A 12865-nucleotide genomic window follows, 5' to 3' on the forward strand; every position below is an offset into this window, starting at 1 on the left:
TTGAAACTTTTGTGGGTTGAGCACGATTCCTGAACGACCAACTGTTGTGAGGAAGTCGATTGATCGCCACCAGTGTTCCTCCAGACTGGTGTCATAAAATAAGGTGTCGTCAACGATTCTTTCTTTGTGTTGGAAGTCGGCTAGGATGGACTCAAAGCGACGATTATATCCATCACCGGAAGACAAGAACCCTTGTGGTGCTCTTTTATAGCGAAATCGTCCAGAAGGGGTGACGAAGGTTGTCAGATGGCGGTCGGATTCTCTGAGCGGAACGCTGTGGTACCCATTCCACGCATCTGTGACGGTCTTCCACGTATTGCGGGGTACCCTCCTGGCGATATGGAACGGAGCTTCAGAGTTATGGGTTTCGCGTTTTCACCATTTGTTCAGCGGTGAGAGATCAACGGTGCGTCTTGGTGTTCCATCAGGCTTGCGGGTCACGACCATACGATGACACCAGTCAACCGGTTCGCCGATAGGAACTCTCTCGATGACACCGAGTGCCTCGTCTCGAAGTAAATCCTTGTGAACTTGCTCCTGCCAGTGCGCTGGAACGGGAATTGCCTTGTGTCGAGCGACAGGGACTGCGTTATCCTGCATGTGTATCTCCACCGGTGGACCGTCCATTGATGGGAGAGGTTGGTGAGGGCATGTGTTAAAGGAGGAGCTGCCGTATTGATCAAGCAACCAGTCACGCATCTTGTCGTTGTTTTCAGGGACGCAAGGGAATGGAAGCGATGTTGGGCGTTTTGGGACTTCGGTACGCTTTGGGCATTGGCAGATCGACCCATCAGATTTTGTCACGCCACAAATACTAGTTACGTCCGTATCGGGTGAAGGCACAACCCGGTCAATGCTGGGGTTGGCAGAATACATACCAACCTGCGGGAAGCCACGGTTGACAATGCCAAGGTTGACCATCGTGTCGTAAGATAGGTACAACTCCGATACATCTTTGCTGACATAAACGGTTGATTGACAAGTGACGTTTCTCCCGTCGAAGGATCGTCCAGCAAACGAAGCAGTGAAGGCGCCGTCTATTCGAATTGGAGATTTGTTGGCAGCGTTTAACGACATGGATACAGGCGACAGGTCAGAAAGCTTGAAACCTGCCCTCAAAAAGTCATTTAACGACCACAGGTCTGATTGCGCACCTGTGTCGGCAACAGCAGAAACATCAATAGACTTTGATGGACGAGACTCCATGGTAACTTTCAGGGTCACTTTGGGATGTGCAGATGCCTTCACCCTACGCCAGCTGCTCTTGCTGAAGAGTTGACGGTCTGGTTGCATTGCAGGCTTCTTGCTCCTTATGATCGTTGGTGTTGGGACTTCAAGGGCGGAGATCTGACCAAGGGAATCGTCGGACACGATGGAGATGGTATTGGCCGACGGGTTGTTTTGCTTCGATGAATTGCTCTTCCTCCAACAGCTCTCACATTTGCTGAACGGTCGTCGATTCCAGCCACGAGCCTTCTTGGCGTACAGATGGAACGAGTTGCCACAACCAGGACAGTTGGCAGTGAGCGACTGGTCAAAGGTAGATGGGGCTGGTGGAGTGTTTCTTTGTTGTCTTCTGGGATTAGGATCTCGGGTAGATTTACGATACTCGGAGAGGGCTGATACAGATGCCAAAGGGTTTGCATTGCGGGCTGTCTCTCTAGTTTCGACAAAGCCAATGATGTCAGTTATGGGCTTTGTTTGTATACCCTCTGTGCTTAGGGCTTCACGACGTATGTCCATGTCAGAGATGCCATTTAACAAAACATCTCTAATAACCTCGTCAGTGTAATAAACGTCACCGACGACCTCAGATTCACAGTTTGCACAGTTTGTACGGTAGGCTGTTGTAAACTCGCAGGTTTCAGCCTTTCCTTGAACTTTTGCAGCAAAGGTACGGAAAGTCTCATCTGGGTCTTGCCTCATGGCAGCTAACTCTGAGCGAAGAACGCCAACAGCAACTGGGATGACAGCAATGGACTTGAGTGTGGTAAGCGCGTCCTGTAGAGTCCTTGTTGTAAAGTCTGGGTGTGCACGTAGGACGACATTTCCAAGCTTCTCGGTTGTACATTCAAGCAGTTGAGTGGAAGCAGCTTGGTCGGTGTTTCCAGAGCCAATGCGGAAGGTGTCCCAGCGTCTAATGAAGGCATTCCAATCCTCACACGTTGAGTTGTCCTGGATCTTTGGTCGGATCAGCTTTGGGGCACTGGGTCGTGGAGCAGCTTGTGGTACCGGATTCATAATGTGTGTGTGTGAGTGAAGGTTGAGGATAGCGGCTGCACCAATGACGTCATGATCAGGTGTCTGGAAACCACATCCTGGTAGCGGACAATCGAGCACAACCATGTTGATTACGTGTTGATTACTGTGTCAGTAAGCCAATGATAATCCAACAATGTGACAAGATCAAAACATGGATAAAGATCATTCAATAATTGATGAAACAATTGTAATTACTTTTTAATTTAAGTGCTATTGAATGTTTTGATCTGAAAATAAGATGACAAAACATTAAAGAAAAGAATAAACTATCAATATCCTCCATACTGCACGACGTTCCCTAAAAAGGCGGGCTTCGACTGAATGAAGTATGTGCGAAATCACTTTCTATTAGAATCGACTAATTCACAACAGCGAGGATGTTGATTATGATCCCAATTTGGAACGTCTAGCTACGATATGCAACAACGAAATCTCAGCAGCGTACTACGCCTCTAACATGCATGATTACAGCGTCGAAGTTGGCATAAAGTGGATCGAAAGTGGGCTGTCTAAAGTGAAATGTTATGTAAAGTCGACATGGTGCCCTCTTTTGATTCACGTCGAGTGGCTTAGCCGATCATAATCAAGAAAGTAGGCAGAAAGCGGGCTCTCTTTAGACAGCCGTTTTTCGATCCACTTTTAGCCAACTTTTGTACGATTTCTTGTAAAAGTACACGAAATTTAGGTTACTGCGCATGCTCAGATTGAATTTCGTCGAAAATTCGAAAAAAGAATTAATCAAAACAAACCATCGGAGATACGAAAGGAGAGACAAGAAATCAGCAGAATTATCAGCAGAATTATCAATCATCAATTACAAATTTATTTATTCTTTTTTACTTGCACTCACAGAGGACATTAATTTCCAAGTTTTTCTACATATTTTCTACAACAACAACGTACATATACAATTGAACATTCAGCCCAGAAGGTAGTATCCCCTCCCATTTTTCTACAGTTTTTCATCATCATTACATTGTCAACCAAACCTTTGTCATGTCTCTCTTGGACGATATTAACACACCATGCTTCTATGAAGATGAACTCAGAAATCAGTTATTTTGTTCTGCTTCTGAAATTAACTCTGATGAAGATCATGATGATGGTGTACTCTCCCCAATCATAAAAGATCCGAGAGACATCCGTGAGAGATTAAGGGAGGCTGAAGGTTCACGTGAAGGTTCTCCCATAAAATCAAATGGTAAAGGCAAACAGAAAAAATCGGGTACAAAGGCTATTTGGCCTCAGTCTGTGGTAACAGACATGATTGACATTATATTGGACACGCCAGAAATAAAAAAAAGACTTTTTACATCAATCTCCTCAAATAAGAGAAACAAGGAAGTTTTTCAGCAAGTTATAAATATTCTAGAAGAACGATGTGCAGCCAATGGCACTTCTTTTATGTTTAATGTTGAACAAACAAGACGAAAATTTCGCAATTGTATAAGCAAAGCAAAAAGTTTTATGGTAACATCCCAAAAGGGTTCAGGGTTGACCAGGTTCATGGAGGACAACGAATTGGGTCCTTGGTTCGCCCGTCTCTGCCAAGAACTCAAATCAAGACCCACGTGCAGAAGGTCAGAACAGATTGAACCGAGTTCGAAAAAACGGAAAGTGGTGGAATCTGAGTCTCTTTATTCAAAGAAAGACAGTGATGAGACACAACCAACTTCGTCGTCATCTGCCTCTGCACTTGGCTTTGTCCCAGATCACGAGACATGTAAAAAGTCTACAAAATCCAAAAATAAAGAAAAAAATGATGTTTTACAAGAAATTTCAAATACTATGAAAAACTTAAATGATGCGTTATCAGCTACTAAACCACTCGATGATTTAGTGAGCCTCATGAAGGAGGAGTGCAAGCGTCAAGCGGCCGTTGACCAACAGCTTGTCTCGTTAATGGCCCTATCCATGGGAGTTCAACTACCCCTAATCCCCCCTGTTAATAATGATAATGTGATTGAAGATAATGATAATGGTAATGGTAATGATAATGGCAATGATTTTATTTTGAATCTGTTTGAATAGTGTTTGAATATGTCCTTTGACTTCTTTTCTAGAAAGTTTATCTAACAATAACTGTGTACTAGTATTCTGCTTTTGAGGTAACTTAAGTTTTGATAGTTTTTCAAGCTTTTGTTTTGATTGTAGCTCAAACAAGTAGACCAATACATTTTGTTTGCAAAGGTTTGCAGTTTTCAAATATAAATGCAGTTATTTTAGCAAAAGGTTAATTGAATTGTAGTTATTTATTATTTTTTCAGCAAAAGTTGAATTGAATTGTAGTTATTTATTAATTTTTTAGCAAAAGTTGAATTGAATTCTAGTTATTTATTATTTTTTTAGCAAAAGTTGAATCGAATTCTAGTTATTTATTATTTTTTTTAGCAAAAGTTGAATTGAATTCTAGTTAGCTATATAAACAGTTAACGTAAAATGAATGTAGTTTTTTTAGAATATTTAATAGTGTATGATGGAAAGAGACTATTAGATTTCGTTTGCCTTTGTTTCCTTCCTGTAGAATTATTGATACTGTTTTTTTTTCTTTCAAGAAAGATTTTTTGAAACTAAAAGTGATTTAGGTTGTTGCTTGTTTCAAATTATTTCAGAACACAAAAATTTCTTTTGAATTTGTACTTTTATTTTTACATACCTATATGTGTTTCTTTTTTTCTTCTCCTTTACGAATGTTCAACGTTTTCAAAGGTGTTGGAGAAAGAAATGAAAAGGTTTCCAGGTTAAAATTTAGTTGTCCTTAAAAAAATTAAGCTTGCTTTGAATTAATTTATCTTTGAATAGATGTAGCATTTAGAATACAGTGTTCAATTCTAAAATATTGCAGTAGACAGACTGTATCTTTACAAAGTAAAGATTGGTACGTCCAGCCAAACACAGATTCGATCTGTAGCTCTCGCTGTACCATAAAAAAAAACGAAAGGCTAGGCTAGGAAAGGCTACCGGTCCCCTGCACAACTGCGTATTAGCCACTCAAGGTGGAGGTATCACGACTGCCAAGGTGCGCTCATTATTGCCGGCTTCCATGATTTTATTGCTTTTTGGCTAAAATATGAAAAAGATTAAATTTACGTAACGTATTATCACTTTTCTTGGTAAACAGATTGTGCAACTGTGTGCTAAACAAGTTCAGAAGAAAATTCAAGAGAATCTCAGGAAATATTCATTCAAACCACATTTAATTTTAATTTATAGAAGTGTATTTCTCAGGTCTATTGACCTCTATGAAACAATCTTACATCTTTACAATTTATGGATCTTATCATTCCATTAGTTTGTCAATTCTATTATAGAGTTTTACAGCTACTGGGCCTCTGACCCACTCTTCTTACAATCATGATATTATTTCCGTCGTAAATTTCTTTAAATAGAGTTTAGTCCTAGGACTACCTCTCACTTTCCATATATGACTCTTGTCTTTTTCTTTCGATGTTTTTTCTTTTGCTTTATGATGCCATTGCTTTATTATCTCGCGTTCTTTCCTTGAAAAATCGTCTGACACTCTAAAATCATCTTTATCTATTTTGTGGGCTGATGCAAGTATTCTAATCCTTTCTTCTTCACTCTCGAGAGTAACTTTTAATGGTCTCCATCGTTCATTTGTATACATTTCATCTTTACGAGCACCTATGCGTTCTACCTTGATTATCGTCACATCGAAACCCATTTGTGCTTTCAGTATTCTTTCTATAAAATCTTTGTCGCCAACTCGTTGCTGCTCTTCGTTTTCGTGCTTGTTTTCACCTAAATCATGCACCATGATGTTGCACTTGGTTGATTTGAGCCAACGCTCCTCTTCGTTCACTGATTTGATGAAACTTTTTATGGTCACCTCTTGTTTTTGTAGATCTTCTTTGGTGACTTCTGCATATGATTGTTTTTTTGTTTCTGTATTGTTGAGCTGTGCTTCAGATCGTTTGTTGTTCCGTTCTTTGTTGACGTCTTTTTTATCCATTAGCTTCTCGACTTTCCTTTCTAGAGAGGTTATTCTCTCGTTGAAACCTAATTTCGATCCTTGATTTTCATCTTTATCTGCTTCTTTTGTTGTGATGTGACTGCGAGCTTTTTGTCTGCTTGTTTTAATCCTCTCAAGTAAGAGTGGCGTTATTTTAACACAATTTACACATTCGAAGCGCCGGCTTTTATATTGCAGACAAATCTGAATCTGATAAGCCGGTAGCTCAGAGCAGGCATAATAGACAAGTCTATCACATCTCCTACATTGTAAGGTGTCATTATCTGCTATGATGGTGTTTGTTAAACAGTTATTGGGTGTGCAATATCCATAATTTTGTTGAATTTCCTTGTTAGAATTTTCGTTGATTTCCGCCATATTGTTGCATTTTCAGGATAGTGGCAGCACAGAAAAAATTTGACGTCAAATGATTTTTTTGATTTGATTTACACATGCAGAAAACAATATGAAGAAAGAATAACATTGTCATACAATTCGATATAATTTTGCAAATCTTTTTGTCTAAAATATGTAACAAAACAAACTTTTAGAAATAAACATACATTATATAGACCACACAATATTATCTACAATAAACAGTTGCTGAAATTCAAATTAACAAAATTAAAAATAAAATTTAAAATTTAATTAACTTGCTGTTAAATTTCATAATTTTTCAAATAGTAACTTTTAGATTAAACAATTCATAAACAGAAGACATTAGCACTCGAACATAATTTTTTTTCATAGAAAATTAAGTTTCAGGTTTAAGGTTTACACTATCTTTTTAGAAACTTCTAGAAAATTCACTATGTTTGTCACTCAAAATATTTATTTTTTACTATTACAAATGTTTCCCCTTTAGAAACTTACATTTCATTAACAAAAATAATTGTTTTTATAAAAGCATTGAAGTTTTTGTATTTTTAAAATTTTAATAAAAAATATATAAAAGCATTGATGTTTTTGTATTTTTAAAATTTTAATAAAAAATGTATAAAAGAATTGATGTTTTTGTACTTTTTTAGTGTTTTTTTTTAATAAATTATTCCTCATTATCATGTTCAACATTGCCATTTTTCTCCGCCCAAAAAGAATCTTTAATTGCATTTCAGACATTTTCAGCTGCAGCCTTACCTTTAGTCAGAAAGTTGGTATCAGCTCGAATAAAATCAAGGAGGTCTCGAACAGTTTTTGGATCACGCCTTTTGTTGCTGGCGACATCAAGCGTCAAATCGTATTGTCGAGGCACAAGATCCCCCTTATCCAAACAAATGTTGTGCAGCACAATACATGCCAAACCCATTAATTTTACAGTTTCTTTTTGAGACTCACACTTTCTGTGTAAAATCCAAAATCTGCTCTTCAGCTTGCCAAAAGCTCCTTCTGTGACCATCCTTGCCCTACTCAGACGGTAATTGAAGTACCGCTTTTCAGGCGAAGGAATGGCATCTCCGTAAGGTTTTGTGAGCCAGGTCTTGAGCTCGAAGGCACTATCACCAAGTATCATCGGCGGTACCTCTACTTGGGCTAGTTTCTGTATCGTAGCTGGAATAATCTCACCCTGGCATATATCATGATACAAATCGGAAGATTTAAAATAAAGTGAATCGTGAGTGTTACCAGGAGCACCGATAGAGGCCCAAATAAATCGGTACTTTGCATCGACTAGAGCCATGAGGACAGTTGAATAGAATCCTTTAAAGTTATAATATTCTTTCATTGCTTCAGCTCCGCCAGGGGGACACTTTATTGGAATGTGGCTACCATCAATAGCACAAAATGCATATTGGAATTGCCATTCGGTGTCCATGGCTATCATTGCATCCTCGAAATTTTGGGGACTCTTTGGAAAGAATCTCATGACTGAGTCCTCCCACAATGCTGTCACAAAAGCATCACAAACTTCGTTAATTATGACACATACAGTGGCCTCACCATGTCCAACCATCTCCGATATAGTGAAGAGGTAATCCCCCCTCACTAAACGGTAAAGAGCGATAGCTAATCGCTCTTCTGGTTGGATTGGCTCCTCGGTCACAAACTGTTTTTGAAGTTTATCCCTAATTGCTTCCAAAATGTAGAAAAATGTGGTTCGGGATATGCGAAAAGTTTGCTTAAAGACGTTTATTTGAATAGGTAGATGACACCTTTTGCCACCACCCAGTGTTTCGCACAAAACGTTTGCAAGAACGAATTTGGGGTGGTGGCTCCTGAGATAAAATAAACTGTACCAAATTTCCAAGCAAAGTTACCGTTGACATTATGATTTCACGTTTTTTCCTTAAATATTTGGTTAAGGATCTCAAAAAAATCAACCTTTTCTTTTGTCTCGATTGTCGTCTTTTCAACAACGTAAGGAGAAGGGCAGTATTATTTGGTTTCATACTTTCTTCACGTCACGTGTACTGATTGATTATAAAATGAATAAAAAATGAATGTTCAACTGCAACTGCTGTTGTGTTCTGTGTGTACCTTGTGAATTATAAAAAAAATGTCCAATAAAATATGTAGAAGTTAATTAAAAAATTGTATGTCCAGGTAAGTATGTACGTTGAATCGAATATAAAAACAAATATCAAATCTTGAATTGTAATACAGTTAAAATTCTCAGCAACTTGCTTCACTTGATATAGATCGACGAGAGAGGATAATTATTCCGCAGCTGAGTCTTCCATGTTTGTTTACTTTTATCGCGGTCACACGCACCATAAAACTGGACATAAAATATTTTGCGCATAGAACTTCGAGCTCGCAACCAATGACGCTATACTATTGTCTATTGTTTCGCAAAAGTCGGCAAAGAGTTGGCCGTCTAAAGTCAAACAAGACAGCCCACTTTCGATCCACTTTTTCCAACTCTAGCAATTAGAATAGGCAGGGCTAAAAGTGGGCCGACTAAACCAGAGCTTAAGCATTTATTCAGATTGAAACTCATGAAACCAAACAACACTATTCTTATAAAAAAAGGTATTATAAATCATAACTATTTTAGTTTCATTTCATTCCTAATAATAGTTTTATTTCATAATGATTTACCAATTATCTTTTGACTAGATTGTAAGTGACAACTTTGACTTTGAGCTTGGTGTTGGACATTAAGGAATCAACAATCCTAAAAAATCGCTCCACTGGATGAACAGTTTTGCATCTAAAGACCGTATCTTACAGAATCAAGGTAGCTATCCTCTGATTTTTATAAGTGTTTTCATGTACATGATGACAAAAATCCGACTCGAATTACCGCATATTCTTTTACGTCAAAGATAACATAGATTTCCTTTATCTTTATTTAAGATATCAGAACAAAGGAAGAGTATGAAAACTTCTCGATTCTACCAACCATACAAGATCAAGTTGATACACTAGATGATTTTAAGTTTCTGATTACACGTTCAATCGTAAAGTTCGTACCAAAGCTTCAAGAGTTCCAAAAATTCGTCACTAAACACCTGCCTCACCCTTTCACAACGGAAATGTCAAAGAAGTCAGAAGTGGTATGTATCACCCAATAATTCGAAATTCGGTATCTATAATGCCAATATCCCTATTTTTAAGAATATAAACAGATACCTATGCAGACACTTTTAAAGGATGGCATACTAGACTAAAATTTTCAAACCTCATAGTAATACTAAGTCGATCTCTTTGTAACATTTCTTTATTTTTTCAAAAAATAAAAACTTTTATTCTCACTGTATTTTATTTTCATGTACCTTTGGGATTGATATTTGAAAATGAGAATGAATCAACTGGAATGAACTGCACCCTGGAGCGTCTTCAAAAGGAATATGTTCCCACGTACACAAATGATGAGACTGAAACAGAGGTATGATTTTTCTAAGTTTCGGAAAGTATATTTGAAGAATAAAACCGAATTCACAAGATAAACAAGTAGAAAAATAAGTCCAAAGTAACTCAATAAATAAATATTAGTAAATATTATCTATAATCCAGAGGTACTTCAGCAAATTCTCCCTTCGTCGGTGATCAAAAGACAGAGGTTCGAGCTTGCGCGACGATTCGGTCGATGTCTGACGGAGACACTGCCTACGATAGGCTAGAAGGTCTGCTACCTATGTTTGCAGATTGGCACTTAAAAAGGACATTCAGTGAGGTACCTGAAATTTCTAATTATTCTAGCAACCAAGAAAATTTGTTGCAACCTATTCTTGAAATATAAAAAAAACATAATAAAACAAGTCTTAGTGTATCGTTTTGTAAAATTTAAAATATTTACTTTTCAGGTCAAACAAAGTCTGTTCAATCATTCAAAATCTGGCAGTGTATTTGGAACATGCTTCTGGGCAATGAATGCATTAAGATGTACAAACGCCAAAAAACGACCAAATGATGCTTTTAACGCCTACTCCGAGTACAACGACAATGAGCTTGACGGACAGATTATATCAATAGCGATGACTTACTTTGGAATGGAAAAATGTAGATGGTAAGATTTCTATTTTTAAGGAATCTCTCGAGAATTTAATTTTCAATTCAGTTTGGGGTTGTACTTTCAAATAGACTTGACTCAAAAATTACATCAATTTTTCAGATGACCCAGTTCCAGCTGACATTAAAGAAGCTTCGAATGAAGAAAAACTTGAATGGCTACATTCCGCAGTAAACTCCATCATTGAGCAGTAAGTTCAGAATAGTTTAAAGCAAAGATATTTATTGAAAGTATAAACTAATAAAAAACTAATACAATTTAATACAATAAAGTAAAAAGGGTAAAATGTGTGGCCTAGGAATCCAGAACCACACTAGAGGGCAATCTTTGAAAAATTATGTTCGATTTGTTTTAAGGTACGATCAAGAAGTTCAAAGAGTTCGTCAAAGTTTTGAGGTCACGCAAAAGCCTCAGCCTGAGCTGTATCATTGTATCAAAGTCTCACTTGGTGAATGTAATCACAAGCCCTTCCAGAAGAAAGGTGCAAGGAATAACCATGGAAAAAACAAACATGGATATACCAGGTAATGATATTCCTATAAAATATTTGGCTATCGAGATTATATAAAATGTTTAAAAATAAGATAGGTGTGAAAATTATGTATCAATATTTTATGAATTTGATAAAAACTATTACATTGTGTCGTCAAACCTTTTTCTAAGGACCTTCAGTATAAACCACTTTTTAATAGCTTCTATAAGAATACCAGGGTGAAATTGCCTACATTGTAAGAATATCTTAAAAATATTCCCAGAGCGAGTCAAAGTAAAATCTGTTGGTGTATCCACAGCGATCTGGTCCTGGAAGTATGAAAAATCGGGGAAACTTTGACTCATTTCTTTGCATAATTCGAGTTGTACTCATCATATAAAGATAAAAATTTGCATAAATGTCACATTTAACGAAGAAAATACCCTAAATATATAATTTTCTGCAAATCCTTCTTAGTTCTTCTTAACCAGAGTACTTTCGTTTTCTCGGGATCCCTCTATCCCTAGAAATCCCCTCCTAGATCCCTCAAATCGGAATCACTATATTTCCTACTGGGTTTATGCTACAGGCACAAAATTTGCACTGGAGAAACTTATTACTAGTACAACAAGGATAAAACAAATAATTTTTATTACTAACCAAAACTTTTTAAAAAAATTACATTTATGGGAATTTTGAATCCGATAACAGATCGCTGTGATCAAAATCATCATCAATTGGTTGGTACGGATCAAGATACTCGGTTTTTGATTAATTGTTGTTGTTTGGTTGGCTGCAATTGGTTAGACTATGAAAATAATTTCTTGACTTTTTTCTAGCACTTTCGGGTCAAAATTATTATCCAGAGTGTTGAATAAATGAATAAGATTGTCTGTATCAGCTCTTCCTCCTTTCGTCATTTTTTCCCTTCGATTTCCACATGTCTTGAATATTTCTTATTACAGTATATCTTGGCAACTTGTTAACTGTGTTTCTGGTCCTCTGATACAAATCACTGCTTTCTGGTTCAATGTATGTGAAAGTTATGTACGAAAGGTTAACGGAGTAAATCAAACCTTAATTTAGAGTTGTCATGGATACCAAATATCCACTTTTTTATGAGAAACTTTTTAGAAATTTTGAGCGGCGCAATTTCAAAATGCGGCCTAGAATTATAATGTTTTGTTTCTTTTCGCAGGGGCGGATACAGGGTATGTGAACGTGGTGAATTCACACACTCAATTTTCTCGAGATTCGAAAAAATATATTTTCTATAATTTTTTTCTTGTAGAAAAAATATTTTGTTCTTTCAAAGAAACATAAATGCTTTCTGTACACAAAATGTTCAAAAGGTACATCTGTTGATACGTTTCACTTTCTGTGTTCAAAATTACGTCAAAGAAGCTTTTGTTTGTGTGAGGGAGACTCTCCATCGTAATAAGTTTACTGAAGGAGTCACATTCATCTTACTATCATACCTCAACGGTGGAGATTATTTTGGCAGAATTTCGTGAGGAAAATTACATAGTTTTGCATACTTTTCACGAATTTTCATTCCTTAGACTGTGTGAAACCACTTTTTCATACCCTTCACACTATCGCGATATTCGTGTAAACAAATCACGAAGTTTTTTTCTCTTTCTGAGTCTGATCTAAAGTTTTTTACAAGAACATAAACTAACATGAGGACATTTTGAAACTATGA

The 12865-nt window shown here is 37.1% G+C and overlaps 1 protein-coding gene and 1 long non-coding RNA gene across 2 annotated transcripts; one reads left to right on the forward strand and one right to left on the reverse strand.

Moving 5' to 3' along the window:
- Nucleotides 1-7346: 7346 nt before the first annotated feature.
- LOC136820889 (uncharacterized) lies at nt 7347-8186 on the reverse strand. The gene has a single exon (XM_067077127.1). The coding sequence runs from the start codon at nt 8184-8186 to the stop codon at nt 7347-7349; it is 840 nt and encodes a 279-aa protein (XP_066933228.1).
- Nucleotides 8187-9953: 1767 nt separating this feature from the next.
- Nucleotides 9954-10550, forward strand: LOC136820943 (uncharacterized). Its single transcript, XR_010848662.1, has 3 exons — nt 9954-10064; nt 10195-10352; nt 10483-10550. It is a non-coding gene; the product is annotated as an uncharacterized lncRNA (long non-coding RNA).
- The last annotated feature ends 2315 nt before the right edge of the window (nt 10551-12865 follow it).

Source organism: Clytia hemisphaerica, unplaced genomic scaffold (genome assembly GCF_902728285.1).
Source record: "Clytia hemisphaerica strain Z4C2 unplaced genomic scaffold, Clytia hemisphaerica genome assembly, whole genome shotgun sequence".
In the NCBI taxonomy this organism is placed as follows: Eukaryota; Metazoa; Cnidaria; class Hydrozoa; order Leptothecata; family Clytiidae; genus Clytia; species Clytia hemisphaerica.

Coding starts and splice junctions, on each gene's coding strand:
- LOC136820889 (XM_067077127.1), bottom strand. CDS start 8,186: ATGGTTGGACATGGTGAGGCCACTGTATGTGTCATAATTAACGAAGTT.